At 41.7% G+C, this 26599-nt stretch overlaps 2 protein-coding genes across 4 annotated transcripts in view; one reads left to right on the top strand and one right to left on the bottom strand.

Annotated features, from left to right (window-relative positions):
* Positions 1-6164, bottom strand: part of LOC135205794 (uncharacterized) — a 41966-nt gene extending 35802 nt beyond the window's left edge. Inside the window, exons 1-3 of one of the 3 annotated variants that reach the window (XM_064236948.1) lie at positions 6067-6164; positions 1236-2360; positions 103-203 (exon numbers count right to left, since the gene is read on the bottom strand). In XM_064236948.1, coding sequence (XP_064093018.1) covers positions 103-203; positions 1236-2026 — 892 coding nt within the window. In that variant the 5' untranslated portion in view covers positions 2027-2360; positions 6067-6164. Of the gene's footprint in view, positions 1-102; positions 204-1235; positions 2361-5938 lie in introns of all 3 variants that reach the window. The other 2 variants (XM_064236946.1, XM_064236949.1) reach the window with 2 other exon arrangements.
* Positions 6165-6213: 49 nt separating this feature from the next.
* Positions 6214-19837, top strand: LOC135205796 (leptin receptor gene-related protein-like). Its single transcript, XM_064236950.1, is given in 6 exon segments — positions 6214-6300; positions 16743-16816; positions 17014-17127; positions 17129-17148; positions 17150-17213; positions 19504-19837. Coding segments are annotated over 6 exon segments (402 nt in total). The 5' UTR covers positions 6214-6284; the 3' UTR covers positions 19618-19837.
* The last annotated feature ends 6762 nt before the right edge of the window (positions 19838-26599 follow it).

Below are 26599 nucleotides of genomic sequence, written 5' to 3'. Positions count from 1 at the left end.
CAGTTGATAATGTCAGACTAAGTACGTATACTGAATATTTAAATAACAAAGACCATGCTTCAGTAAAATAAAACTACATGAAAGAACATAGTCATGGCTAACCTAGAGCTTTCAAAGGATCTTCATCTACGTCTCCAGTTTCTATAGCCGATTCAATGCAAGATGTAAACTCTGCTGGAGTCATCCGCCGTGATCCAGTCACCCTAGAAACCAAGAAAATATTAACATATTAACACACCAAAAATACCAGTAATTTTCAATAGTAAATGAATGACTACCTCATAACACCATCAGTTATTGAATAAAAAAAAAATGTTTGAGATAAGAGCTCTGGGTATCACTTATGCCTTTGAACATACTTGTTGGATATTAGCTGCTAAGATATAAGTCAGGGAGTATGTCATAAGTTCCTAATGGATATGGAAAGATGGAAAGTACCATAAACATAAAAGTAAGTTCAAGAGTATTTGGTCTGAATAACAAACCTATATCCACTTATGGTGAACATCAAAGCTCTTCGGCTATCTTTTCTGTCTGAATGCAGATCAACATCTGCAGTACTTGGTACAGTACATATAGGCATCTGTGTACTCTAAACATGTATTTAGATACAGGGTTTCAATTACATAATCCTTGTCGTCTGTGACTGTAGGATTTGTCCTCACATTAATACTCTGAGCTAAGACTGCTCTAAATGATAGCTGCACTGGAAAGACAGCCATAATATACATCTGCTTACAATGAAATTTGAGTATATATGACAGGAATGAAGGAGCAGTGCCCAATAAGAGGAGGTCTTATCCACTGTTTAGCAACTACTCACCGCTTAGTTTGTCTGCTCTGCTTTGCAACTGGGCACAGGTAAGGTATTAAATACTTCTTTATATTTGAACAACAAATTTTACACAGGATATGAAAAATTCAATCCTGAAATAACTGCACCAAAATAATATGTTCAATGCAGTAAGAGGATTGTTACTTTGTAACAGGTTCATACATGCGGTAAAGTACCTTTTGACTAGCCTAAGCCTGCTTTCAGTACATCCAGTATAAAATGTCTCACAAACATCCAAGAGGAAACCATAAAAAATTAACTACTATCGCTTTGTGTTTAAGTAAAAAAATATTACCATATTAAAATGCACTTTACTCATTTAAATATTTAGCCCATCTAAAATAAATCACTGATAAAACAGAGGCATTAAGATATACAGTAGTCTGAATAATGCACATACCGCCTGGCTCCTTTGATGATGCTTCCATCGACAGTTGACTCGAGAACTGAAGATACGTAACGGCCTTGGTATTTCGAAGCCTCTTCCCAGTCTGAGGTAAATTCAGCATGATCCTCCATAAAACCAAGAACTTTATGCTGGGGTCTCCTTAAATGGTGATGACCTTTTCCATCTTCTTCATCATTGTTATTTTGAGAAATCTTTCTTGTCCTACTTATTATGGATTCATTATTCTTTTTATCCTTCCTATATGATATAGGAGCCTTTTTTCTTTTTCTGATGATGTTACTATTGGTCATAGCTTTCTGTAAACCTTCTTGCATATCCAGTAGCTGCTGACTTTGCATACTATCCTTCTGTACGACATTATTTTGCACACCAAGATCTGAAGAACTTTCTAAATACTTTCTTTGTGAGAAATCAGGCAAAATTTCATAGGTGGGAAGAAAGGATATTATTTTATTGCAAGAAAAATCTTGAAGTAGAACTTTGTCAGACTCCACTTCTCTGGACGAAGGTAGATCAATGTCAGTTGGGGTTGGAGCTCTCAGGCAGATGATTTCTCGAACACCTTTACCAAGTATCTTTCTTCTGTCCTCTGGTGAAGCTTGGGAAATTCCATCCTCCTTTGGCTTTGCCTTGTAGGCCCGATGATTTCCTTCCGATTTGATAACTTGCATTTCAGAATGTATTTCATCTTCACCACTGTCACAATCAATTTTGTTTCTTCTGCTGGAATGCATATAGGATTGCATGCTTGGTGGTTTACTTAATTGCATATATGATTGCATCTTCCATGATATTGTCAATTCCTCTAAATTCTGCACTTTAGATAGCTTTACATATAACAAAGTTCTACATAATTAACAAGCATCATCATGTTAGTAATCAAGGTGAATACTTGGCCTTCCAAGGTAAGACTGTAGTGGGAGTCCATCATGAAAATGAATTTTATCAGAGAAGTGCATAGGATTATTCCAACCTTGGATTATAATAAAGTTTTTCCTTTGTTTAACATAAAAATATTTTCTTCAAATATGCCCTGTCTCACTCTTAAAACTACTATTCGTTGCATTATGGCATCATCTTCAGTATCACTGCACAATTCATCCCACACTTTCATGTCTGAAAATAAATTAAATCAAAGCAATTAGGTATATATATTCTGTAATATCAGCTTAATTAAAAACTTCTCTATTGCACTACATAAGTATATCATAAACATTACCTATAAGACGCCATAGGTGTATGAACCAGGGGGCTGGGGGTTGTCAGCCCCCTAAACACTTGGCACACACAATTTGTCAAGCAGAGTGAGTAGCCAATATAGCAGAGTTATTCAACTGGCAGATTGTGAGCTAAATCCAGTCCATGAGCATTTTTTCTTTTCAAGTATGAAATTTTACTTTTCCTTTAAAATACAAAATGCCAAAACTGTTCTTTATGAGCTTTTTAAAAATATTTTTAGTCCTTACTGTATATAAATATACTATCAGCCAGTGTTGACAGTTTGAGCTGGAAGCTCGTATCCGTAACGTTCTGTACGTAATTAGTAAATTACATAATACTGTAGTGGACAGGCTCCATACACCTTAGACTCCCCTCCGCCCAAGGAAGGTTTTAGTCAAAATTCAAGAACCGTTTGTAAGGGGGGTCATAACCCCTCTTTTTCATAGCCCCCTAATTTTTACAACTTTCAGAGTTGACAGCTAGGGCTACCAAATTTTTACCATAAACTCCCCTCCCTCCCTAAGGAAGGTTTTAGTTAAAATCCAAAATTCAAGGGCTGATTCTAAGGGAAACTTTCATTGTTGACAGCTAGGGCTACCAAATTTTTACCATAGACTCCCCTCCCCACCAAGGTTTTAGTCAAAATCCAAAATTCGAGGGCTGTTTCTGAGGGGGTCATAACCCCTCTCTATCCTAACCCCCCATTTTTTACAACTTTTAGATTTGACAGTTAGGGCTACCAAGTTTTAACCATAGACTCCCCTCCCCCAAGGAAGATTTTAGTCAAAATTTGAAATCTGAGGTCCATCTCTAAGAGCCATAACCCATCTTTTTCATACCCCTTTATCTTAAACAACTTTCAGAGTTGACTTCTGTCTTTCTATTGGTACAACCAGGCTCCCCACAATATGGGGTCAAAAGGCACCCTCAGTAGTCCACAATAGTAGGGGACAAGACGCCTAAGCCATTTCGACTTACCAACCAGAGGAGAAGTGGGTCGTAGCCTAATTACCCAGACCTTGATAGCAGGACGGGTTGCAGCACCCCTCCTTTGGATTAGGGCCCAAAGGGTCAAAGATGGCCCTACTGCATTCAAATATTTGGTAACATAAGTAACATAAATGACTACAAATGCATTTAACAATATCAGTTTAACCATAGGCTAGTTTTATCAAGGGCTGTTTTAACCTCTTCATACCGAAAGTTTGTTTGGAGGTAGGTGGGTACCACCATTCAAGTCTACTACACCGCACCGGGTGCATAAAGGTGGTACACATAGTACCACCAAAACTCCTCTTTTCAGATAGGACTTCCAATCATTCTGTAATTTCGGTGTGAAGAGTTTGGAGCAAATAAACAGTATGACACAATGCAAACGTATGATGAACCCAAAAAAATATTATTACTGCTTATAGTAGTGTGTAGGACAGATGAACTGCGTCTCAACAAAAAACACAAAACCAGGCAAGTAAACATGTAATAACTTGTCTACCCAAGTATAAAACCAGTTGTATCATCATTTACTGTATTTATTTAGTTATTCACTTATTACATTTACAAATAAAAGATATGAACACCAGATAAATGAAGGTAAAAATAAAGCCTTATAGTAACTTTATATATAAAAAACCAAACCAGAGAAAAGCGATTTTTTCTGAGGACAAGAAACTTGAAAAAATTAGTTTAGATACCTGATAGCCCCAAAAGTTGTTTTCTGTGATGAAAACTAATCTTAGAAAACGTAGAAAATGACATCGACCACAATTTTTGAAAGATATACTATAAAAATTGCGATTTTCCATATTTATTGGCGGGGCTTTCGCTTTAGTTTTTGCTCTTTTTTTTTTTGTTATTACGTGCTTATTTTACTGTTCTATTTTGATAATACTTTATGTGCATGTTCCAGGTGCGATTATACCAACATTCTGTAAGACCGAATTTCTATTCTTAGGACTGTAGTTTTCTCACCGACCACCAGTGTCCCTTGTACAAGGGACACTGAGTTTCAAATTTTTTTTTTCATAAAATCATTTTTTCCCTGTAGGATGATAAAACTAACAGAGAATAAGCATTATTATGTGCTAATAATACCTGATAATTTTATTAGCCTGTCTTGATTAGTGTATTTGGCAAATATTTTTTACGATCGGCACCCCTCCAAACTGGAGTCACTACCGAGAGATTCAGTTCGGCAGCAAACACAATGTTTACATTTCTCGCACACCCGGTAAAGAAGGGGTAAGGGGGGGGCAATGAAAAATCTTTCTCAAGCAATCTGTTGCAACATGTATGTGCTTGCTGTCGGCTACCGGTGCCTAAACTGAGCTGGTCAGTTAAACGCAGCAGCATTGGTGATTAAAGATGTACGTCCACATCATTTACACGTGAATAAAACGTTAAATAATACGTCCAAAGGATGGGTACAGCTGCTGGTAAGAACAGTGACATAGCGGCCACCTCTCTCAGAACGCAGCCACTTTCCAAACAAGCGATTGATTTATGCCATTATTTCGTAATTTAAGAGAAAACACTTAGTACTTCGATAGGAACGTAGTAGGTCTCGGTGTGCTGCCAGGATGGGCCACAACTCTTGACTGATGCTCATGGCAAAGAATTCAAGTACTTTTTTCAGGGAGGTGGCAGCATTCTGGGTTCGGTGGCTGCTATGTAACCGCTCGGTCATTTACCTAGTGTAGTTCTTGAAACTTATTACTAAACATGGTAGTTAATTGAAGTAGGGGTGGGGGGATGGGTGAATGAGGGAGTCCAGGTGAGTGGGGGGAGACCCCTAACCCCTAATCTACCATATGCCAGCACTTTTTCCTTCAGCATCGAGGACTATGGAAGGTGATTGAGGTTGAATTAGTGTACAATACTGAATGGCCGGCCTCTACCATAGTGTGATCACCTTATGGCCTTAATTTGTGACTTGAAAGTAAAAACTTACTTTGAGAGGAACGTAGAAGTTTTGAGATGTTGCTTTGACAGACGCTAGATCTCGAGTAATGTCTATCCTGGGTTACAGGACATGTTTAAAAGTACTTTTTTTAGGAAGGTGGTCGTGCTACGGTAGAGGCCAGCAATTCGGTATTTTACCCTATGACAGAAGGCTGGCTTATATAGTACCTAGGAAAAAAACATATTATAGCTCTTTAAAATTTAATATTTGTTTTTATGGAAATACAATAACAACTGAAATGAGGTAAGTGAATACTAGGTAGCATACAGAAAAAATCTGGGAGAAAACCCCACAGTTGGAGAGTCTGGACAGCAAGACGGAAGAAAGAGGAAAGGACAGTATGGTACAAGGCTAGAGAAAGGGTGCAGGTAAGGGATTTTAATAACTCCTACAGTGTACCACGTAGAGTGCACAAGACGACATTGGTCTCATCCCCCATGGGGTATGTAGTACCTATAGTCTGGTAGTCTAAGCTACGACAGGTAGGTAGGTATACAGCCTATGGTCCACTTACAACGACACTGCTGCAGTAGAGCGTCGCAAACATTCTATAATAAAGAAACATTTCCACACGCTTATTTCATTAGCAACTTAATTTACACATAACAACGCCCATACGCACAAATACGCCATCGCAATCACCCGAATTAGAGGCCGATACCCTCCGTCAGCGACATCCTCAGAGAGCCAAGGTGTGAACCGTCAACAAACCTGCCGTCTAGACGGCGCGAGAGCGCGTCGCTGATTGGCCGCCTTGGGTCAGGGATGAGAGCGAGGCGCTGATTGGCCGAGAGGCGACCCAGCAAGCAGAAAGCTCCCCTCCGACTCTATCTGTCATTCGGTAAATCATAACAACAAACATGGCGGGTATCAAAGGTAAGAGGCTTATCTGACAATCAAAATGCCCTCCGTTCGGGGCGTTGCTTGAGTCGTACGGTGCGTCGGGTTCGTTGGGGGTTTTCCTGTATGTTTCCGGTCTGTTTTGGGGTTATTTTCGAGGGTGTGGGTCGGTTTGGGGTTTGTTTATGGTAGGGGGACCGTAGCCCTAGGCCAGGCTTTTATAGATTTATTTTTTTCTTTTTTTTTTTTTTTTTTTCACTGGGTAGGACCGGCCTATTTGAGGCCCTTGGTCCTGTGCTTATTTAAAGGAAATAAGGGCGAATTGATGACGACGGGACCTCTTTTTTTTTTCGAAGAAAAAAAAAAATTGAAGGAATGGTACAATTTGAATGTGTAGTACTACCTACTGCTACTAACCTAATCTATACTAGGCTAGTCGAGAATTATGCTACCACAAATAGGTAGCCTCTTGTAATAAAGAATATACCAAGTACCCATCCCATTGTTTTGGAATTAACGTGTCCGACCGGGTTTTCAAGAAATGTAGGGTAGAATATCACAGCAGGCCACCTATAATCAACGCTAGCCACCCTCCGAAAAAGTACATTATAACGCGTCTGACACCCGATGGGCATCAGTCCGCGACTTCTTGTTGGTGAGAAACGGAGCTAAAGACCTCTACTCTCTTTGAAGTAAGTATTTTCTCCAAAGTTAGAAATTAAGGCCAAATTTTAAGATTTAACAGAGGGTACTGAAATGGCGCCCACAGCAGTGGAAATCTCACCAAAACGCTTTAGAAATTTTTACTTCACTAAAAACAAAAATGTTTCGAAGATTGACGCCATCTCGATGTTTACGGAGTCGCTTGTGTCAACAAAACTTTGCCATTTCCTGTGATAAATCCGCACACCACTGTACCCACAGACGCTGGAGCACTTTTATCACAACAATCGAAAACACGATTTCTCACCAACAACAAGCCAGGAGTAAACAGCTGTTTTGGTAGAAGATGACGAGAAGCGTTGCTCTTAGCTAATTTTTAAATAAGTAGTAAAACATCAATATTTTACATATTTATGATGATTAATTTGAAAATATTCGTTATTGAAAAGTACTCGCTCTGAATCAAATTTTAAGTCATTATTTTTCTGAATTAGAACGTTCTTTAAGTTCTGTATTATGACGTCACGACATCTTGACTTTCGTACCTATTGTAAATAATTGCTATACTCCAACTGTCATTGCAGAACAGTTTACCAGTTATTCATGCAGATTGTTATCAGCTATACATGTAATTGTTATAATCGTAATGCGCATATATATCTTTATTATTTACTTTTTGGATATATGAAGATGTTTTACTGCTGGATTATCGCGTAGTGTGACGCAATCGTTTTCGGTCCATGGGCCTCTGTCTGTTTCGCACCATAAGAAATTATGGGGCCGAATTTGCAATGACCAGAAAGTCGTTAAAAGAGGAAAGTTAGCATTGAGGGGCATATGTTTTGACTGAGAAAAATACAAATTTATTCAATAGCTAGCTTGTAAAAAAATACTTGGTTATAAAAACTTGATTGACAACTAAGCAGCATGTCTACTATGGGTTTCAGAGACAGTGCAAGCACATTTTTGGGCAATACCTATTTCTGTAACGAACACTCGTATCAGAACGAGATTTTGCTATAGTGCATTACACCAGTGCCGTAATTTATAAGGGTATCGTGAATCACTAATCGTAAAGAATAACGACACTTGTCCTTGTACAAGAGACAAAAACTCCATTATGCAGAAATGGATACGAACACGTGTAATAAAGCTCCACCTACCCTCTCCCCCGCCATCCTTTTCTTCTTCGTTCCTCCGCCTTCCTCTCTCTCTCTCTCTCTCTCTCTCTCTCTCTCTCTCTCTCTCTCTCTCTCTCTCCATCGATTGTTATGTTGACCCTCCAAACGGGTATAAGACTACACACAAAACGTTGTGAAATTGGTGAAATTAGGCTATGTATGGAAGTATATATACACAAATATTAAAGCAATTTTATCATTATTGCATTACTATGACAACTAGAATTCATGGAAACAGTTTATAATAATGGAACGGCGTATGTGTGAAGCCTCCACTAATGTGGCAACGATGATTTTTGCCATTCTTAGCATGCAAACATTAAAGGTTACATTTATTTCTGGCATAACGATTATTAAAGAAATTCAAAAAATACTAATAAAGACTGAAATCAATGAAAGTGCTAGCAAAAACAAAAAAACTGCAAAAAAAAAAAAACGTAGTCGTCCTCTGCACTTTTCCGTATTCGTTCCGCTATGGTTTTCGGCAGCCAGATGTACGAAAACGTTAGAAACATGATATTGTTTATGTTACAATAAAGTTTCATACATACTTACCTGGCAGATATATTACATAGCTAAGACTCCGTCGTCCCCGACAGAAATTCAAATTTCGCGCCACTCGCTACAGGTAGGTCAGGTGATCTACCTGCCTGCCCTGGGTGGCAGGACTAGGAACCACCCACCCCGTTTTCTATCATATTTTCTCTCTTCCACCTGTCTCCTGCGGGGAGGCTGGGTGGGCCTTTAATTGTATATATCTGCCAGGTAAGTATGTATGAAACTTTATTGTAACATAACATATCATTTTCATACAATCAACTTACCTGTCAGATATATACATAGCTGATTGGCACCCTTCGGTGGAGGGTAAGAGACAGCTACTATATGGAATAGACAGGTAAACAACATATGTTGTAGGTACTAAATAAAAAACCTTGGTTCCTACCTGATAGGTGGTAGACTTGGTGGGTGTTTGCCCAGTAGTCTGCATCACCTCAAGAAACTTTAGTGAGATATGTGATCTATGGCCAGAGTTCTTGTGGGTCTGCCGATGGGTCTTACCCACTTACTCAGCAGAGCCTAAAAGGACTTTGTCATGGGTGCTGATCCACTTATATGCAATACACCTTATGAAGGAGCACACAACCAATCCCGACCACTGATCCTAACCATGTTAGAACTAAGGATTGTTTACGAGTTATCCCCGAACTCGTCACAACAACCGTAACTCAAAAACCACTACGCACACATACATAATTTTTCAAAAAATTATACTCAACTAATTGGATATGACGAGAATTCTTATGAACAACATAGACGGCCGCCCGTGCGAGCCTGAATCCTCCATTGTTCGAAGAGATCTCGACCATATCCAAACAGAAGAACAGTATATACAATTTAAGGATTGGTGTCGGCTCCCGTACCCAGAAAATCGTATCTGCCGATACGATAGGACCTAGAGAAAAGCATTTCTCATACGTCACACGCACGTCTTTCAAGTAATGAGATGCAAATACCGAGTTGCATCTCCAATATGTCGTATCTAAAATGTTTTTAAGCGACATATTCTTATAAAACGAGAGAGACGTCGCAACCGCTCGTACTTCATGAGCTTTTACCCTCAGAAGTTGTAATTGTTCGTCCGGACGACCGTTGTGAGCGTCCGTAATGACGTTTTCTTACAAAGAACGCTAGAGCGTTCTTTGACATCAGTCTTGTGGGGTCTTTTACCGCGCACCACAGACCTTGTCTAGAGCCTCCCAACTGACGCTTCCTCTGAAAGATAGAAACTTCAGAGCTCTAACAGGGCATAGAGACCTCTCTGCTTCTCTGCCTACGAGATTAGACATTCCTTTGATTTCGAATGACCTAGGCCAGGGATTCGTGGGATTCTCGTTTTTCGCTAAAAACAGAGTCTTAAACGAGCAAATCGCCGAGTCTCCCTTGAATCCTACTTTATCCTGCAGAGCTTGTAACTCACTAATTCTTTTTGCCGTCGCTAATGATAAAAAAGAAATAGGCATTTTTCTAGTTACGTCTCTAATGATGCCTGATGCGGAGGCTCGAATCTATCCGGAAGACAGATATTTTTGAGGACTACGTCCAAGTTCCAGTTCGGAGGTACTGGTTCCTTAGACTTTGACGTCTCAAAAGATCTTATGAGATCGTGGAGATCTTTGTTATTTGCCAGATCTAAACCTCTGTTCCTGAATACAGCCGAGAGCATACTCCTGTATCCCTTTATTGTGGATACGGCTAGATGCGATTTTACCCTCAGGAATAGCAAGAAATCAGCAATTTCCGCTATAGAGGTAGAGGAGGAGGACAACTTCTTGGCTCTACACCACCTTCTAAAGACCTCCCACTTCGACTGGTATACTTTCGAAGTGGAGGTTCTGCGAGCTCTCGCGTCCGCGCTGCCACTTCGTAGCGAGAAAACCTCTCGCTCTGACAAGTCTTTCGATAGTCGAAAGGCAGTCAGAGCGAGAGCGGGGAGGTTTTGATGGTACCTCTTGAAGTGTGGTTGTTTGAGAAAGATCCGTCCTTCCTGGTAGGGATCTTGAAAGTCTACGATCCACTCTACCACCTCCGTGAACCATTCCTGGGCCGGCCAAAAGGGGGCTATTAAAGTCATCCTCGTCTCTTTTGACGCCACAAACTTTTTCAATACTAACCCCAGGATTTTGAATGGGGGAAAAGCGTACACGTCCACTCGAGACCAGTTTAGCAGGAAGGCGTCTACCATAATTGCTCTTGGGTCTTCCACGACCGAGCAAAACACTGGGAGCCTTTTTGAAATGTATGTTGCGAATAAATCCACATGAGGAGTTCCCCACAGAGACCAGAGATCGCGACACACTTCCTCGTGCAGAGTCCATTCTGTATGAAGGACCTGGTTCCTCCTGCTGAGCCTGTCCGCCCTCACATTCCTTACTCCCTGTACGAACCTTGTCAGCAGGGAGATGTTCCTGTGAGACGTCCAAAGTAACAGGTCCCTCGTGAGTTCGTAAAGGAACGAGGAGTGTGTCCCTCCCTGTTTCCGAATGTAGGGCAAGTGCGGTGGTGTTGTCCACGTTTACTTGTACTACCTTGTCTCTACCAGAGGTTCTAGGCTCTTCAACGCCAGGTGTACGGCGAAGAGCTCTTTGCAATTTATGTGCCAGGACACCTGTGCTGGTTCCCAGGTGCCTGACACTTCCTCCGAGCCTAATGTCGCTCCCCAACCCGTCTCCGACGCGTCGGAGAACAACACTATGGTCTGGGTTCTGTGATCTTAGAGAGATCCCTTTGTTCTCTTCCAGAGGCAGCAACCACCACTGTAGGTGTGCCTTTACCTCCACTGGAATGGGAAAAACGTCCGACAGATGTCCGTTTTTTCCAGCTCCAAGACTTCTTGAGGAAGAATTGAAGTGGACGGATATGAAGTCTCCCGAGAGGGAAGAATTGTTCCAGCGAGGAAAGCGTCCCCAGAAGGCTCAACCATTCCCTCGCTGACGTTTGCTGCTTCTCTAGAGAGAGATTATCCTCAAACCAAACCTTTTGCGGTTCTCTCTTGCGAAGGAAAAACTCGAAAACCCCAAAACCCAGAATCCATCCGAATCCCCAGATAGACTAGGTCTTGCCTGGGGGTCATCTGAGACTTCTCGAGGTTCACAAGCAATCCCAACGCCTTGGTCAAATCCAGAGTTAACTTTAGGTCCTCCAAACACTGTCTCTCCGATCTGGCCCTGATGAGCCAGTCGTCTAGGTACATCGAGACATTCACTCCTTTGAGATGAAGAAATCTCGCCACATTCCTCATCAGGCTTGTGAAGACCTGAGGAGCTGTGGACAGGCCGAAACACAAGGCTCTGAACTGAAAGATCCTTCCCCCGTCATGAAACGGAGGTACTTCTTCGATGAAGGGTGGATCGGGTACGTGAAAGTAGGCGTCCTTGGAGATCAGAGACACCATCCAATACTCCTTGTTCGTAATGACGCTAGGACTGAAGCAGAAGTTCTCCATGGAGAACTTCTCCTTCTGAACAAATTTGTTCAGAGCGCTGACGTCTAGTACTGGTCTCCAGCCTCCCGAGGCTTTCGCCACTAGAAAAAGGCGATTGTAAAACCCCGGGGAGTTTTTGATCCAGTACTAGTTCCTACTGCCACTCTTGTCCCACATTTGTTCCACCATCGATCGAAAGAGTATCCCTCAGCACAGGATCCTTGTATTTGGCTGATAGTTCCCCTTGGTATTGACGTTAGGGGCGGAGAATTCAGGAAAGGGATACGATATCCCTTCCTTATGATCTTTAGTGAAGACGCGTCTGCGTCTATCAGTGTCCAGGCTTCCACGAATTCCAGGAGCCTGGCACCTACTGGTGTTTGGAGGAGAAATGTTTCATTTGCCCTTTTTAAAGGGACGAAAGGCGGACCTACCTCTTCTCTCTGGAGCCTTCCTTCTTGTGGGATGGGGTCTGGAGATCGGACCACCTCGAAAACGGGCTGCCTAGAAGAGCTAGGTTCTTTCTTGTCCGACACTAAAGCAGGTTTCTTCTTCCTAGCTGACTGCGTCAGAAGATCCTGTGTCGCCTTCTCAGTTAACGAGTGAGCTACGTCCTTCACTAACTTAGAAGGGAACAAATAGTCCGAAAGAGGTGCATATAGTAGAGCTGCCCTCTGCGCATGCGAGACTGCCTTTGTTAAGAAGGCGCCATACACTGTCCTTTTCTTCAAAAGACCTGCTCCAAATAATGCAGAGACTTCCAAAGATCCATCCTGTACTGCTTTGTCGATGCCACGACAAAATGCATAACAGGATTCAGGTTCGATTCCCTGCGAATCGTGAGCTTTCTTGGACATCACCCCAAGGGACCAATCTAAGAAGTTGAAGACTTCCAATACATGGAAAAAGTCCTTGAGGAGATGATCCAGTTCCGAAATACTCCAAGTAATGCGAGCAGCATTAAGACTAGGACGCCTTGAAGCGTCAACTAACGTCGAAAAGTCTGCCTCTGTAGTAGAAGGGAGAGCGATACCCATATCCTCCCCCGTCTTGTACCATATGCCTCTTTTCCCAGCTAACCTTGTTGGAGGCATGCAAAATACTGTCCTGGTTAAGTCTTTCTTGGACTTCATCCAGGCGTCTAAGGCGTGTAAAGCCCGCTTCATCGAGATGGTGGGCTTCATCTTCAGAAAAGACGAAGTCTTCTTCGCCTTCGCACTCGAAAGAGCGAGCGCGGAGGAAGGACACGCCGGAGTCAACTCGTCTCCGTATTCCTCCAGAAGCAGGGTAGTCAACACCTTATAGTTGGACAAGCCCTCTCTTCCGTGATCGTCATCATCCGAGTTTCGTTCGAACTCGTGATAATCCTGAGTTTCTGTTCTCCTTTCAGAACTTTCCTCTTCTGGGGGAGACAAACTCCTGATCGGAGAGGGGCTAAGGGAATGAAAGTCTTTCCTTTTTCCCGTTCTGATCAACTTGGAAGGCGTCACAACCTGCGGCTTCTCTCGCGCTTTAGAAGACGTCATGTATGACGCTTCCCGCTCTCCGAGCGTCATGTATGACGTCTCTTGTTGACGGTTTAGATGACGCTTCGCGTCTGGAAGACGCTTCGCTTTCTAAGGGCTTCCTACTCGGCGTCACAATCTTTGGACGGAGCGTCACGTCTACGATCCTCTTGATTGACGCTTCACTTCTAAAAGACGTCTTCCGAGCAGGTGCGAGAGGACGAGACTTCTTAATAGGAAGCGTCACGTCCTTCCGACGGGGCGCTAAAACTCCCACAAGAGAAGACAGCTGTTCCTGCACCGCCATAATGATTTTCCTTGATGCTTCTCCTACGTCCAGTGCCTGACGCCTTTCGTCATCACTCGAGGAAGAAGCATGATGGGGTACTTCCTCATAAGCGTCAGGTGACGTTGACGCCACCTTCGCCTTCTTAATAGCAGACGGGGCGTCATCCGAGAAGCGCTCCGGGCTAGAATCAATGTCTTGCTTCATATGACGCTTCAGTGGTCTCGATAAGTTCGACTCCTTCCACCCTCGTTTAGGTGAGGAGAGGGAGGGAGAGGACGAGAAGCACTCGCGAAGGACGCTTTTCTATAGCGCCCTTGAGCTGGCTGCCAATGAAGCAAAGCTAGCTGAAGGGACGTCTGACCGTTGGGGATTCCCACGACCTCCTTAAGGCTTTCGACTTTCCCTTCTCCTCTGGGCATGTGAGCTTGGAAGAGGTCTAGCCATGGGAGCGCCGCAGGGACGATCAAAACGCCCCCTCCCACAACACTGATAGGGCTCACTTCACTAAAATTTTTCACTATCACTAGCCTTACCTTTCGAGTCCGCCATCTTGGACTTCATGTCTCGAATTGTCGCTTTCAGATTGGCGATTTCCGATGCCGAATCCGAAAAGACACTCTGAGAATGAGATTTATAGGGAGAATCTACAGTAGTAGGGTTAGAATTATCATTGAAAGGCTCAATAGGCCTTGAATTCACACCTTTCAGTCTTCTAACTCTATCCCTCTCTAACTTCTTCAAATAAGAAGTCAAAGTCTTCCATTCTTCTGCATTCAAACTCTCGCATTCCTTACAAGTGTTACTAGCAGAACATGCACTCCCCTACATTTACGGCATACAGTGTGAGGATCAACCGAAGCTTTCGGTATCCTCACCCTGCAGCCTACATTCACACACATTCTCACACTCACATTAGAATCAGACATACTGAGAAAAAATCCAAAAGAGTTATCCAAAAACAGTCCACAGTAGCGAATGCCAAAACACGATCCAAATACGTCACCAAAAAGTCGAAAAACGCTGATCAAATGTTGAAAAAAGAATCCAAGTCAGGAGGTAATAACAACAATGTTGATACCACCGGCGACAGAGAAAATATGATAGAAAACGGGGATGGTTCCTAGTCCTGCCACCCAGGGCAGGCAGGTAGATCACCTGACCTACCTGTACGAGTGGCGCGAAATTTGAATTTCTGTCGGGACGACGGAGTCTTAGCTATGTATATATCTGACAGGTAAGTTGATTGTATGAAAATTTGATTTTATCTACTTTAGAATATCTGTAATTTTTTTCAGGGGTAATTTGGTTGCAAAAAAGGGATAATATACATGAATTAAATCAAAATTTTTAATAACAAAGTAAATTTAAACTAAATAACGAGTAAAGTAAACAGTTTAGGGAATAAAACTTTGCAGTTTCGTCGTCTGTCGTCGTCTGCTGTTCGTAGTTTGTGTTTAGGGCCGCGCGGCGCTTAGAAACCAGGAACAGCAACGGGGGGTTAAAGTGCAATGTGGAGTGAACTGAGACCAAAATTGTGTATAATAACAATCCAAAAAAAATAAGCACTGTGAGTTTTTCAGTTGTGATGGCGAGTAAGGATAAAAACCGCCGATTACAAGGTAAGAATGATTCAGTTCAAACCATAACCCGGGAATAACAAGTTTCATACTTTCATAATATAGGCAACAAATGTTGTTTGTATTGTGCTGATTACAACTGCAATCTTGAGTAAGATCAATAAACATTACATACCATACGCTAACATTGTTCAAATGAGTGCTGGGAAGGCTGGGGAAAGATGGTGGCCGTCACTGATGAGAACCGTCCATGCAAAACGTAGCCGCCATATTGGATTTCAAAACTGCCTTGAAAACATATTTTACGAAGAGCTCACATGCTTATTTTAGTTCGTATGGGGCTTTCATATATCACAATATGTTGACGAAACTTCAGTCTTTTAAATGGTATGCTTAGAGTTGCAATTGTATTCATGTTTCACCAATTAAATATCGAGTGAATAAGACCCGTCCACCGTGATGAGGGTTGGCCTGTCGTGATATTCTACCCTAATTTTGCAAGTGTTGCCCGTCGCGACTAGGTAACAAATCACTACAGATTTGCGGGACTGTGTCTGTTTGGACAAGTGCTTTGGCACTATTTAAGACCTAACCTTACTTAGAATATCGAGGTCATGACCTAATCTGACTTCGGGCACCGTGCCCTGACCCGGCCCATGGTGGGTTTTGCCCCCTTGACTCATAACACTGATTTACCGGAAACAGATCAGCGACACTAAATCTCCGTTCAGACACATGCCTGCCACTGGTCACGATCTAACCAAAACAACCTTAATCAAACCTCTCCTGGAGCATCATGCCCTGACCTGACCAGAGCTTAGTATCGTTACCCAATATCGTTACCCAGCTTAGAGTGCCCTGCCCTGACTTGCCTAGGGATACCTTCCCCCCCCATCTCCTAGACCTCCCATGTTACACTTAACACTGAAGTTTTCGCTAGAAGTTGGAATTACAAACATCTACCCTTGTCGCTCAACTCGATGAAAGAACAATATGTATCCCCCTTGACTGGAGAGAGGGAATAAAAAGGGGGCTTCCTAACATTTCTCCATACCTGTAATATCTATATGAGATGATCTTACTTCAAACTAGCAATTTTTCATTCTTGATAGTCAACAGAAGCCTTTAGGCAATAAGTGCTCTGTATATTAAGCAGTACATATAGGCATTTCATAAATATAAATATTTTAATAAATTTCCCAGTGTAAGTAGGATGATGTTCAACCATGAAATATTTTGAATACCACGCTTTGTTGAAAATATTTTATTTTATTTCAGCACTAGTGAGCTTGGCATTTTCAGCTTCCATTGGACTCATGTTCCTGATTCTAGCTTGTGCATTGCCAGAATACAAGTAAGATAGCTGTTTCTCAGATATTTGTTGTAATTGTTGTTTGTTATAGTATAGTATTGCAATATAATGAAATGTATTATACGTATTTGGAATCTTCACTTAACGGAAAATGTTTAATGCTTTTACATTTATTTCACTGTAACCCCATCTTATTATTAAGTTACTGTGGTTTTGAAATTATTTATTTTAATTTTACAGCAATGGTGGCCCTTCTTCGTGCTCATCTTCTATATTTTGGCACCAATCCCGAGTCTTATAGGCCGAAGAATGTCTGAAGATTCTGGTGGAAGTAACCCCTGTAAAAGAATAGTTGGCTTACTTTTTAACAGCTGGTTGGTGTGTCAGCATTTGGTCTTCCTATTGTTTTAGCTCGATCACCTTCATCTGCACCAGTGGTGAGTACAGTGCTGTGTTTTTTTCCAGTATTATCTTTGTTCCTTGTACTTTATTCCTTTGTATAATTAATGCAGAGAAAATTAAGCTAAGTATAGAACAACCCCTACAGGAAAAAAGGTAATAAAATTAGCTTTGTATTGGCACTATAAACCCATCGCTTATGACTTCCTTCAGGTGCCTAAGCTTTTGTTCTTTTGTGTTTAAAAGAAGAAGAATCCTGCATGCTGTCTGAACATTGGCCTCCAGTGTCAGTCTGTTGGTGGAAAATGGTCACATAAGTGTATTTGTCAGTCTTAAGAGACTTCTTGGCTTTTCATCCCAGGGCATTTAATTTCTTATATAGAAGACCCTCTTTTTTTGTATTTGAGTCAACTTATGAGGCATCACTATTTTATTAATTTTCAAGGCAGAAAAAGACAACAATAACATTAGGAATAACTTAAAATTTACAGGATACTTACTTGAAAGCCTAGTCTTTAGGAATTATTAATTAATAGCTGTCACAAAACAAATACTAACTTGAAAACAAAAATCCAAAGAATTTAAAAATTAAGAATATTTAGAAATTTAGGAAGCCAAGGAGACCAGCCTCAGCAACAGTTAACTGAACTGAGTGACTGGAAGGAAAATATCAACACGGATTTGTAATTAATCAGCTCAAGCAATGCACATGTATAACTAAAACAGAAAGACCTTTCTCAACCCTGAGGAAGATCAGAAATTCGATACCCCTCGAACTGAAGCGCTGAGTGGAGAGAAACCATGTCAGTGACACCAGTCACAGTAGACTGCCCATTTCCCCTGGTAAACTGCTGATGAAGACTTCCTGAGATAGCCGGACATCTGGCCCACAGCCTTTCTAGAAAAACCTCTCGTTTGGAGAAGATACTTAATAGTCTCTAGCTGTGAAGAGACTGGGACTCTACTGATTGGTGAAACCTATTGTTAAGACCGAAGGTTTGTTAGATGTGAAAAATACAAATTGACTAAAAATTTGTCATTTTGAGATTTAGACTTGGGAAACTTGAAAATGAACGACTTCATTTCCTTTTTATATTTGCCATGGTTAATAAGCAGTGTTGAGGTTAAAAGGTCATTTTTGGCATGATGGAATAACAAGTTTTTGATAGCATATAATTCATTTTGAAATGCATAAGCAGGAAGAGGGAATAAGACCGCAGAATTAGAATCCTCTTTACTTTTGTTGCTTTCTGTCCTAGTGTGGATGTGATTTCTGTTGATGGTGCCGATGCCTGGCAATGCCAGTCCACTTCCATCTTTTGTTTAAGAAATGCTTAGCACAAACAATTGCATTTATATTCCTTTCGGCTTGAAATTGCAGCAAGCCAATTAGTACCTCCAAGCTACCCGTTTAGGAATCTTTTGTTGTTCAACAATCACTGAGTTATCAGTCTTGAACCTGACTCATAATAGTCCCCAAGTTCTCTCTTGCCTCCCACAGGTAAGTGCAAGACACTTTTGAGATGTTCAGCTACTTGACCCCTAACCAAGTTATGATTCAGGTAAATGTGATTGGTGGGTTGTTAAAACATTTTTTATATAATACAGAAGTAAGTTTTTTTCTTACAAACCCATTAGTACTCATATAAGAAGAGTGCCATGAAACCCAACTCTATGAATCTGGCAGGCTTATTTCCAAAAATGCATGAAATAGGAGGGGGGGGCTGATTGATGGCTACCTATTGTTTAGGTGGCATATGCCATGATAGACTACCGTACATTTTTCTCTTTGCCTTTCAAAAGGCAGAATCTAGAAACTTGAGACTGTGAATGAGGGGAAATAAGTCATGATTGCCTTTGTGTTCTAACAAAAATTGTGTTTTGGTATTAGTTTTATTTTCCTGTCTAGGCGAGAGTACACATAAATTCACCTACCAGAACTGGGGTCAGTCCCATAATAACAGCCTGTTCAGTTTAGGATGCAATTTGGATAAAAGGACATTTCAGCATTTTCCATGTGCTGAAAAGGATACAGCAATACACTGAAATATTAGCGGATTATACAAGAAGTTAATCTTTAGTATAACATTATTTGATTTTTTCATGTTCCCCTCATGCCCTCTTTAACTATCTGGATTCACTCCCAGCCCCATTCATTTGTAGAGTACTGTATTAGTGATTGATTAATTGTGGTATTCACGCAGAAGTATGATTGGTGGTGAGATATGATTTGGTGTCCAGTACTTTCAGAAATTGTATTTTATTATACTGTACATATAAGATTTTGACTTGTAATGTGAATCGACCTAAAAACACTTTGTTTTGCAGATCCAGTGGGGTGCTTGTGCATTAGTACTTGCTGGAAATGTCGTCACATTTCTAACCATCTGGGGTTTCTTTGTTATGGCTGACAGTGATGATGTGGAATACAGCATGTGGTGAGAGTGATTGTGATTTGAGACTTGAAAACAGTTGTAGTTTGTAAATGATCAAGAACTGACGTCATGCCTCATATATGGATTGTTGATCTGAGTGTTAACTTGGACCTGACCTACTTAATCTTTTTAGTGCATAGGTTCTAGTACTATTTTCATGTCTTTATGTGGTCCAGGATATTTAAGTTAGTGATTACATTGAATACTGTATTAAAAAAGATTGTAAACTTTGTTTCATTTTCAAATATTTATCTTTTCATGTTAGGGAAAATAAATACATGTTATGGTGTACTTAAAGTAGTAACAATGCTTAATCAAATGGAATTAAGTATAGCCATACCTGTCTTGACAATACTGTATTTTATAAACCAACAAACACCATTGATTTAAAGTCAGCCTCATCTAAAAGATAGGAGTCTTGTTCAGGACTTATACCTTAGAGAAGGCCTCTCATGATTTTGTTGGTTTAAATACAAGTCATTTTGAGGAGAGAGTACTTTTTCTGATTGTTTGCTTCTGTGTATTCAGTCGTCTTTGTGTCATGTCCCATATTACAGTACTGTGCTACTGTCAATGCCAAACGCACCAACAGATAATGAATATGAGGATCATATTGTTAGCCTTCTCATGTGTTGTGTTTGGTAAGTAGATACTAGTGTAGAAGTGATTCAAGTAACATATTCTTCCACGTATTTGTAAAATGATCAGTATCGTCTAAGGAATCATTCTCTCATTCACATCTTGCTGACCATTTCACTTTACCAAATTCTCTTTGTAAATCATGAACACTATCAACTCCCCATTTCATTTAATCTTTGAGTATCAACTTGCCTAAAATTTTGTGCATGCACTCTGTTCGCTGATTTCTCCTCGTATGGGTTGAACTGTTCAGTATTAACATTTTTATTGTTTGAGTGTCATGTTTTATTTAAACTCAAGAAGCTTTTGGGGGAAAATGGCCACACCTAATTCATTATACTGATAATTGGCAGAAGAAAAACATATTTTTCTTATGGTAATTTTATCTCTTTCTAACACTTGTACTATACATTTGTGTATATCCGTGAGAGTAATTAATACAATTTTTTCAAGTGCCAGCCATTTTTCTTATCCAGTTAAAGAGATTTGGGTGTGACTGATTAAATATCCTATTTATGATTTAAATACATGGTGTATTTACTATAATTTTTTTTTTCGACATTGTTCATAGTTCTTAGAAGTTATACACCAATGTAGTGTGTTCATCAAGAATGACACTAGATTTCATTCTCCTTCAGTTTGAGCAATTAGACTGGACATTTTGCAAGTGCGGACAGTAAAACAATCCAAGTTACCAGCATTTACAAAAAAGATAATTTAGTTCCTAATTTTATACTATGTGATTAGAGTAAGCTTAGTTAATATTAGGTAATGTGGAAAGTACTCGTCTCCATCCTCGTGTAGAGTTCTATGTTTGTTGGTTTATTTTGTATGTCTAGCTTTACACACTGCATGCAAGTATGAATGTACATATTAACTCCATAATTACTGGTGTCACTAACTTTTTTGTGTCAGTGGAGATTGCTGAAGGAGGTGATATTTAATGAGGTATAGTTGCCAAACATTATTTATACAAGGCTGATATGCACTGACCTGAATTGGTGCAGTGTATACAGAGATGTAATTATTCAGTAAAGCATTTCTTTGTTTGTGGAAAAGCTCTGCATGCATTGAATGGAGAACAATGAAGGTTGATCAGAACAGTTTGCCGCTGCAGACACTGTGCTAATTTAAGGCTTTTCTAAGGGACTCAAGTGCAAAAAAGAAAAAGTTCAAGATGAACAAATTTACCAAGTTTATTCTGTCATTATTTTTTCCAAGGTTTGCCTTCCTCTGTCAAAAGCTTATCCATCATCTGACTATGAGAAACCTGTCAAACCACATTTTTGGTTTATGAGCAACATGAAAGAGTTTTATATCAAAATCATCATGATTAGGTTTAAAAATTCAAGAGGCACCTGCTCAGTTGCAAATGTTAATTATTGTTAATTTAAAAATAACTGAAGTAGTATGTAGTATTTTTTTTCATCTAGATATATCATGACAATCGAATAGGTGTTACAACTGTACTGCTTACCATCTGTTAATGAACTACTTACTCTAAGTTATTGCATGCGATTTAAGCTACTATTTCTCTTGATAATATATTTTAGCTGCAGATAGTTAAATGTGGTGATTTGTACATTACTTTGACCTTTCATGCTATTATAATGAACATACTCCTTTAATTGCCAAACTTTATAGTCTTGCATATTTTGTGAGGTGATGCTGAGCTGTTGAATGCAAAGCAAGTCTGTCGTTGAGTTGAAGAAATAACTTTCAAATGCTTTGTCTTTAGTGAAGAAACTATCTTTTTTACCAATCTGCATTAAAATATCTTATATCATTGTTGAGGTTGTATTGATTTTCACTCTGGGGGAAATGGTTAGTATGAAGGGGAATATTTATGATCTGCTGAATTATAGACTCTTGAGGCTGACCCTCATGAATTATAGACTCTTGAGGCCGACCCTCGTGAATTATAGACTTGAGGCTGACCCTCACAATTTGCTTAGTGAGAAAAATATATTTCATATTTTTTATGTCAAATCTTGTTCATTGGAATTCATGCTTTCTGTCATCAGGTACTTGGGAACTGATAGGTTTGCTAGTTTCTATTCCTGAAGTAGTTGCCAAGGCAAAAGAAAGCATAGGACCTAAACACAAGAAAATGCAAAGAAATTGGAGAAAATATGTTAATACTATGTATGCTTATCACAACTGAAATTAGCATGTAGGAATTTTTGAGCTATAAACAAAGTTCTTCACAGGAAAGAGAAGAGAAAACATCATGGGAAAATGAATGCGAATTAATATTGGTTGAAGAAAATGAGAAGCTAGTTACCGACTTAAATGTTGTTAACACTGAACAAAATTGTATGCAGACTTTGAGGAGTTGAGGTATTACATCTTTCTTCATAGAAATAGTAAGAAAGGAAAGTGTAATCCCGCAAATATTACTTGGTCTGTATTATTCTTATTCGAACACACTTAACATTTGAATGTAATGCCAGGACTTCTATTTTAAGGTTAGTACAAATCATCTTCAGTCAGCATCATTTAGGCAATTTGGGCTGTTGATGCCTCTATTGGTTTTTGCTTGCAACGTTGACCTTGAACTGTTTCACAAAAAAAGAAGGTATTGATCAACATCTGGGGGTAGCTTCATTTGTTAAAATCTTGTGCCCCTGTTCAGTTTTCAGTCTTGGTTTTTCCACCACAAATTTTTAAATGGCAATTGCTGTAGTACCACACTTTCGATATTACTGTATTCAAACTAGCAAGTGTTCGTTGGTTAGCTTTGTGACCAGAGATATTCCATTGTCAGGAAATATGTTACTAGTTTTCTAGCCTCTTGGAGACTAGGTAGTATCTGCAATTTACTATTCATTTTAAATAAGGACTCTGCTACTTGAGGAGAATTCCTACATGCCACTGTGGACGAAAGATACCAAATGAAAATATTTATGGCTGCAATCATAAAAGTTTCAATTGTTTATAACTAAACTGGAAACACATATATGTTTAATTGTTCATACGCGAACAAACCTTCGGTCTTAACAATAGGATAATTCCTAGCACCTAGCTGGATCCGGTTAAAAAGCAGATGAAAGCAAGGAATCTTGTGATATCTGGCAACGCATGCGTAGCTCTGGTGAGGAGCGGCCAAGGACCATGCTGCTATGCCAGTCTTTCTTTGACTGCCTGGGCGAAGTCGTGTTAACCTCTCTCTCTTGGCCTTTTCCCGGTTCATTGCCCGGTTTCCCTTGTGTTTAGTGTATGTGTGTGTTTGGCTGATATTATGGCTTCTGCTCCTTCATGGCATCAATGTTTGAGCCCCGGAGTTCCAGGTTTTCCGTGTTCTCGTTTTTTTGGCTTCGGCAGCAACTGACCCTCAAAAAAAAACATAAACGTGCAGTAGGTGTCGTTCTAATTTTTGTACCATAACGAATCCTTGCACGGAATGCCGGGCATGGCCTAAAGAGCAGTGGAAGTCGTTTTATGGCAAGAGAGAACATCGGAGGGTTTCGACTCTTCCTGCTTGGGAGGGTTTTTCGCCTCTTCCCGATGCTTCGTCTCCTGCATAGTCAACCCCCATAGTAGCATGTTCCTGTCTCCTTCCTTTTCTTCCATTCATTCGTCACTGGAAGTATCAGGAGGCCACCAGGCTGACATTTGTAATGTAGCCCATTCTTCCTCAGGAGTTAATTTGATTCCTGAGAGGTGAGGCTTTTTCAATCAATCTCTCTTTTCCAGAGTCGGGGGCGTCCCAAAATAAAACTTGGCGGCGATTTTGGAAGACGCTTGGCTATGGGGGTTCCCGTCCTTTGAGGGGTTGCTAGCGCATTTTGTGAAGGCTCGCACCCCCCCTCCCTGGACTGGCCAAGGCAAATCCCCCCTCCTTCTGGCCTTGTCTTCATGGGTAGCAGAGGTCGGCCATCTTGTATTGCTCCGCCAGTGTCTGCTGCCGCTTCTTTGAGTCGGAGAGACGCCGCGGTGTCAGCCCCGTTGATGACGTCACGGGATCCATCTTTGTGTATTCCTCTGCCAGTGGCGTCTGATTCCCCCTCGCATCGAGGGGAAGCCATGACGTCACCACCACTTGTGACGTCACTCCCATCGATGACGTCTCTCTCAGTCATCTCCTCTGATCTGCCTCTCTCAGCCGTGACGTCATCCCTGCTGCCCAGTTCGCTACAATCTCCCTTCATTGTCATTGGAGCCTTCTCTGACACCATCAGTCTGAGGTTATATGCCAGGCAGTGCTTCGGAGGTTGAACTGTTTTGGATGTCAAGTTGGCTGCCTTATCGGTGGGAGGACTAATAGGAAACATGTTGCTTCGTCCCCGCCTCCTGAGAAGAGTTCGGCATAAGAAAAAACCAGTGCTGTCTTCCTCTCCCTCTTCCCCTCTACGCCCCAGTCGGCGTATCAAGCGTTGGAAGGCTAAGGACTTTGCCCTTTCTTCGCCTACGAGGGAGGAACAACACGGACGTGTTCCCAAGAGTGCTGGTGTTTCAGGCAGTGTTAGTGTTCCTTCTCTTGTGCAATCTGCAGGGGATGCTTCGTCCTCTGCTTCGAATCACAGGGGTGTTACACCCCCCACCCCCGCCCACCTTCCGTGCGCATCACCAACGTGTTGCAACCTCCCCGTCCATGCACATCGTGAGCATGTTGCAACCTCCCATGCCCATGCACTTGCTGTAATTGCTCCTTCTTCTCCAAGGCCTATTCGTCGCCGTAAGGATCTCAAGGCGCCTGTCAAGAGGTCAAGGTAATGAGTTGGTGCAGCTCAACCAAGCTACTACCCCTGCCTCTCACGAGACATAGGAAGTATATGTTACGAGCTTTGCTTTTTTGTTGTAACGCCTTCTTAACCCAGATGCCATTCACCTGAAGCCTCCGGGATTAACTTTTGGAGCAGGTGAGGTCGGTGGCGTCCGTCCTTGTCTCCACAAGATGCCTCAGCATTGGAAAATCTTACCGGCGGCCTCACTGTTCCAGACGGTTTCTTGGCTGGACCTCTGGTCTGTGGTTATTGCCAAAGATGTTCCGACAGGTCCCTGGAAGGGTTGGTGAATGCATCCTCGCTTGCCAGTCTGTTGCAGTCGGGGGCCAAAGGCATTTTCAAAATTTGGCACCTCGGGCTATTTATGGGCTAACCTCCTTCTGATTAGATGGGGACGCAAGCTTTGTCTAGAATGGAGAGATCGCTCGACACTGATTCCTTGCTGGCATTGAGGAACGGAGATCTGTTGGAGTCCCAATTTTTGTTTTCCTTGGACAGAGCTCGAGAATGCGATAGACCGGCGCCGGGCTGACACCAAAGACAGATTGGTGCACCAGGCCGTGTCTAAGTCGGAGTCTCGTCCTCGGAGACGTCCGGCTCCTCCTCCTCCTCCTGTCCAGCAGCAGTCAAATAGATCGTCGCCTGGTAGGCCGTTGAGGACTTAGAGTTCGGCAGGGCCTTCCCGTTCGACTCAGCCTAAGTTAGAAGATCAACGCCCCTTTTGCTCTCATTCCTTTAAGCCAAGAAGGGGCCCAAGGGCCGGAGGTAAAGGGGCTGTCGGTAGGTTAGGCAGCTCTCCCTCTCCTGCGCCATGGGTGGGGGGTGGGGGGGTGCCTGGCAGGCCATTGGGCCAAGTGAGAGTTGTGGGGCTGAGAAGTGGGTGGTAGATGTCTTCGAGTGGGATACTTACTGCCATTCGACTTCTCTCCTCCTCTGTCGGACAAGCTGCAGCTCAGGAAGGGGTATCCTCCAGATTCTCTGAAGTTCTTGGCTCTTCGGGAGGAAGTGCAGAAAATGCTGGACAAGGATGGGATAGAGGAAGTAATGCGTCCGTCCCCGGGGTTTTACAGTCACATCTTCTTGGTGCCCAAGGCGTCGGGGGGAGGATGGAGGCCTGTGATTGACTTATCCACCTTGAATCACTTCATCAGGAAGACACAGTTCAAGATGGAGACCCCGCGCTCGGTGTTGGCAGCCGTGAGGGAAGGCGACTTCATGCTGTCGATAGACTTAAGGTACATATACTCTCAAATCCCTGTTCATCCCACGTCCAGGAAGTTCCTTTGCTTCTCTCTTGGGGAAAAGGTCTTCGAGTTCAAAGTCTTGTGCTTCAGGCTGATGACAGCCCCTCAAGTGTTCACAAGGGTCTTCTCTCTCGTGTCAAGTTGGTCCCATGCTCAGGGGATCCGTTTGCTGAGGTACCTTGACAATTGGTTTGTCTTGGCAGTTTCCAGGGAAAAGCTGCTGCAGGACAGGGATTGTCTACTTCGGTTCTGTCTGGAAGTGGTCATATTAGTCAACCAGGAAAAGTCGAACCTCGTACCCAGTCAAAGGATTCTCTACCTGGGCATGGTCATCGATACGACAGTGGCAAAAGTTTCCTGTCGGATCAGAGATTGGAAG

Source organism: Macrobrachium nipponense, chromosome 24, assembly GCF_015104395.2.
Source record: "Macrobrachium nipponense isolate FS-2020 chromosome 24, ASM1510439v2, whole genome shotgun sequence".
In the NCBI taxonomy this organism is placed as follows: domain Eukaryota; kingdom Metazoa; phylum Arthropoda; class Malacostraca; order Decapoda; family Palaemonidae; genus Macrobrachium; species Macrobrachium nipponense.
This window is presented reverse-complemented; position numbering and strand designations above follow the sequence as displayed.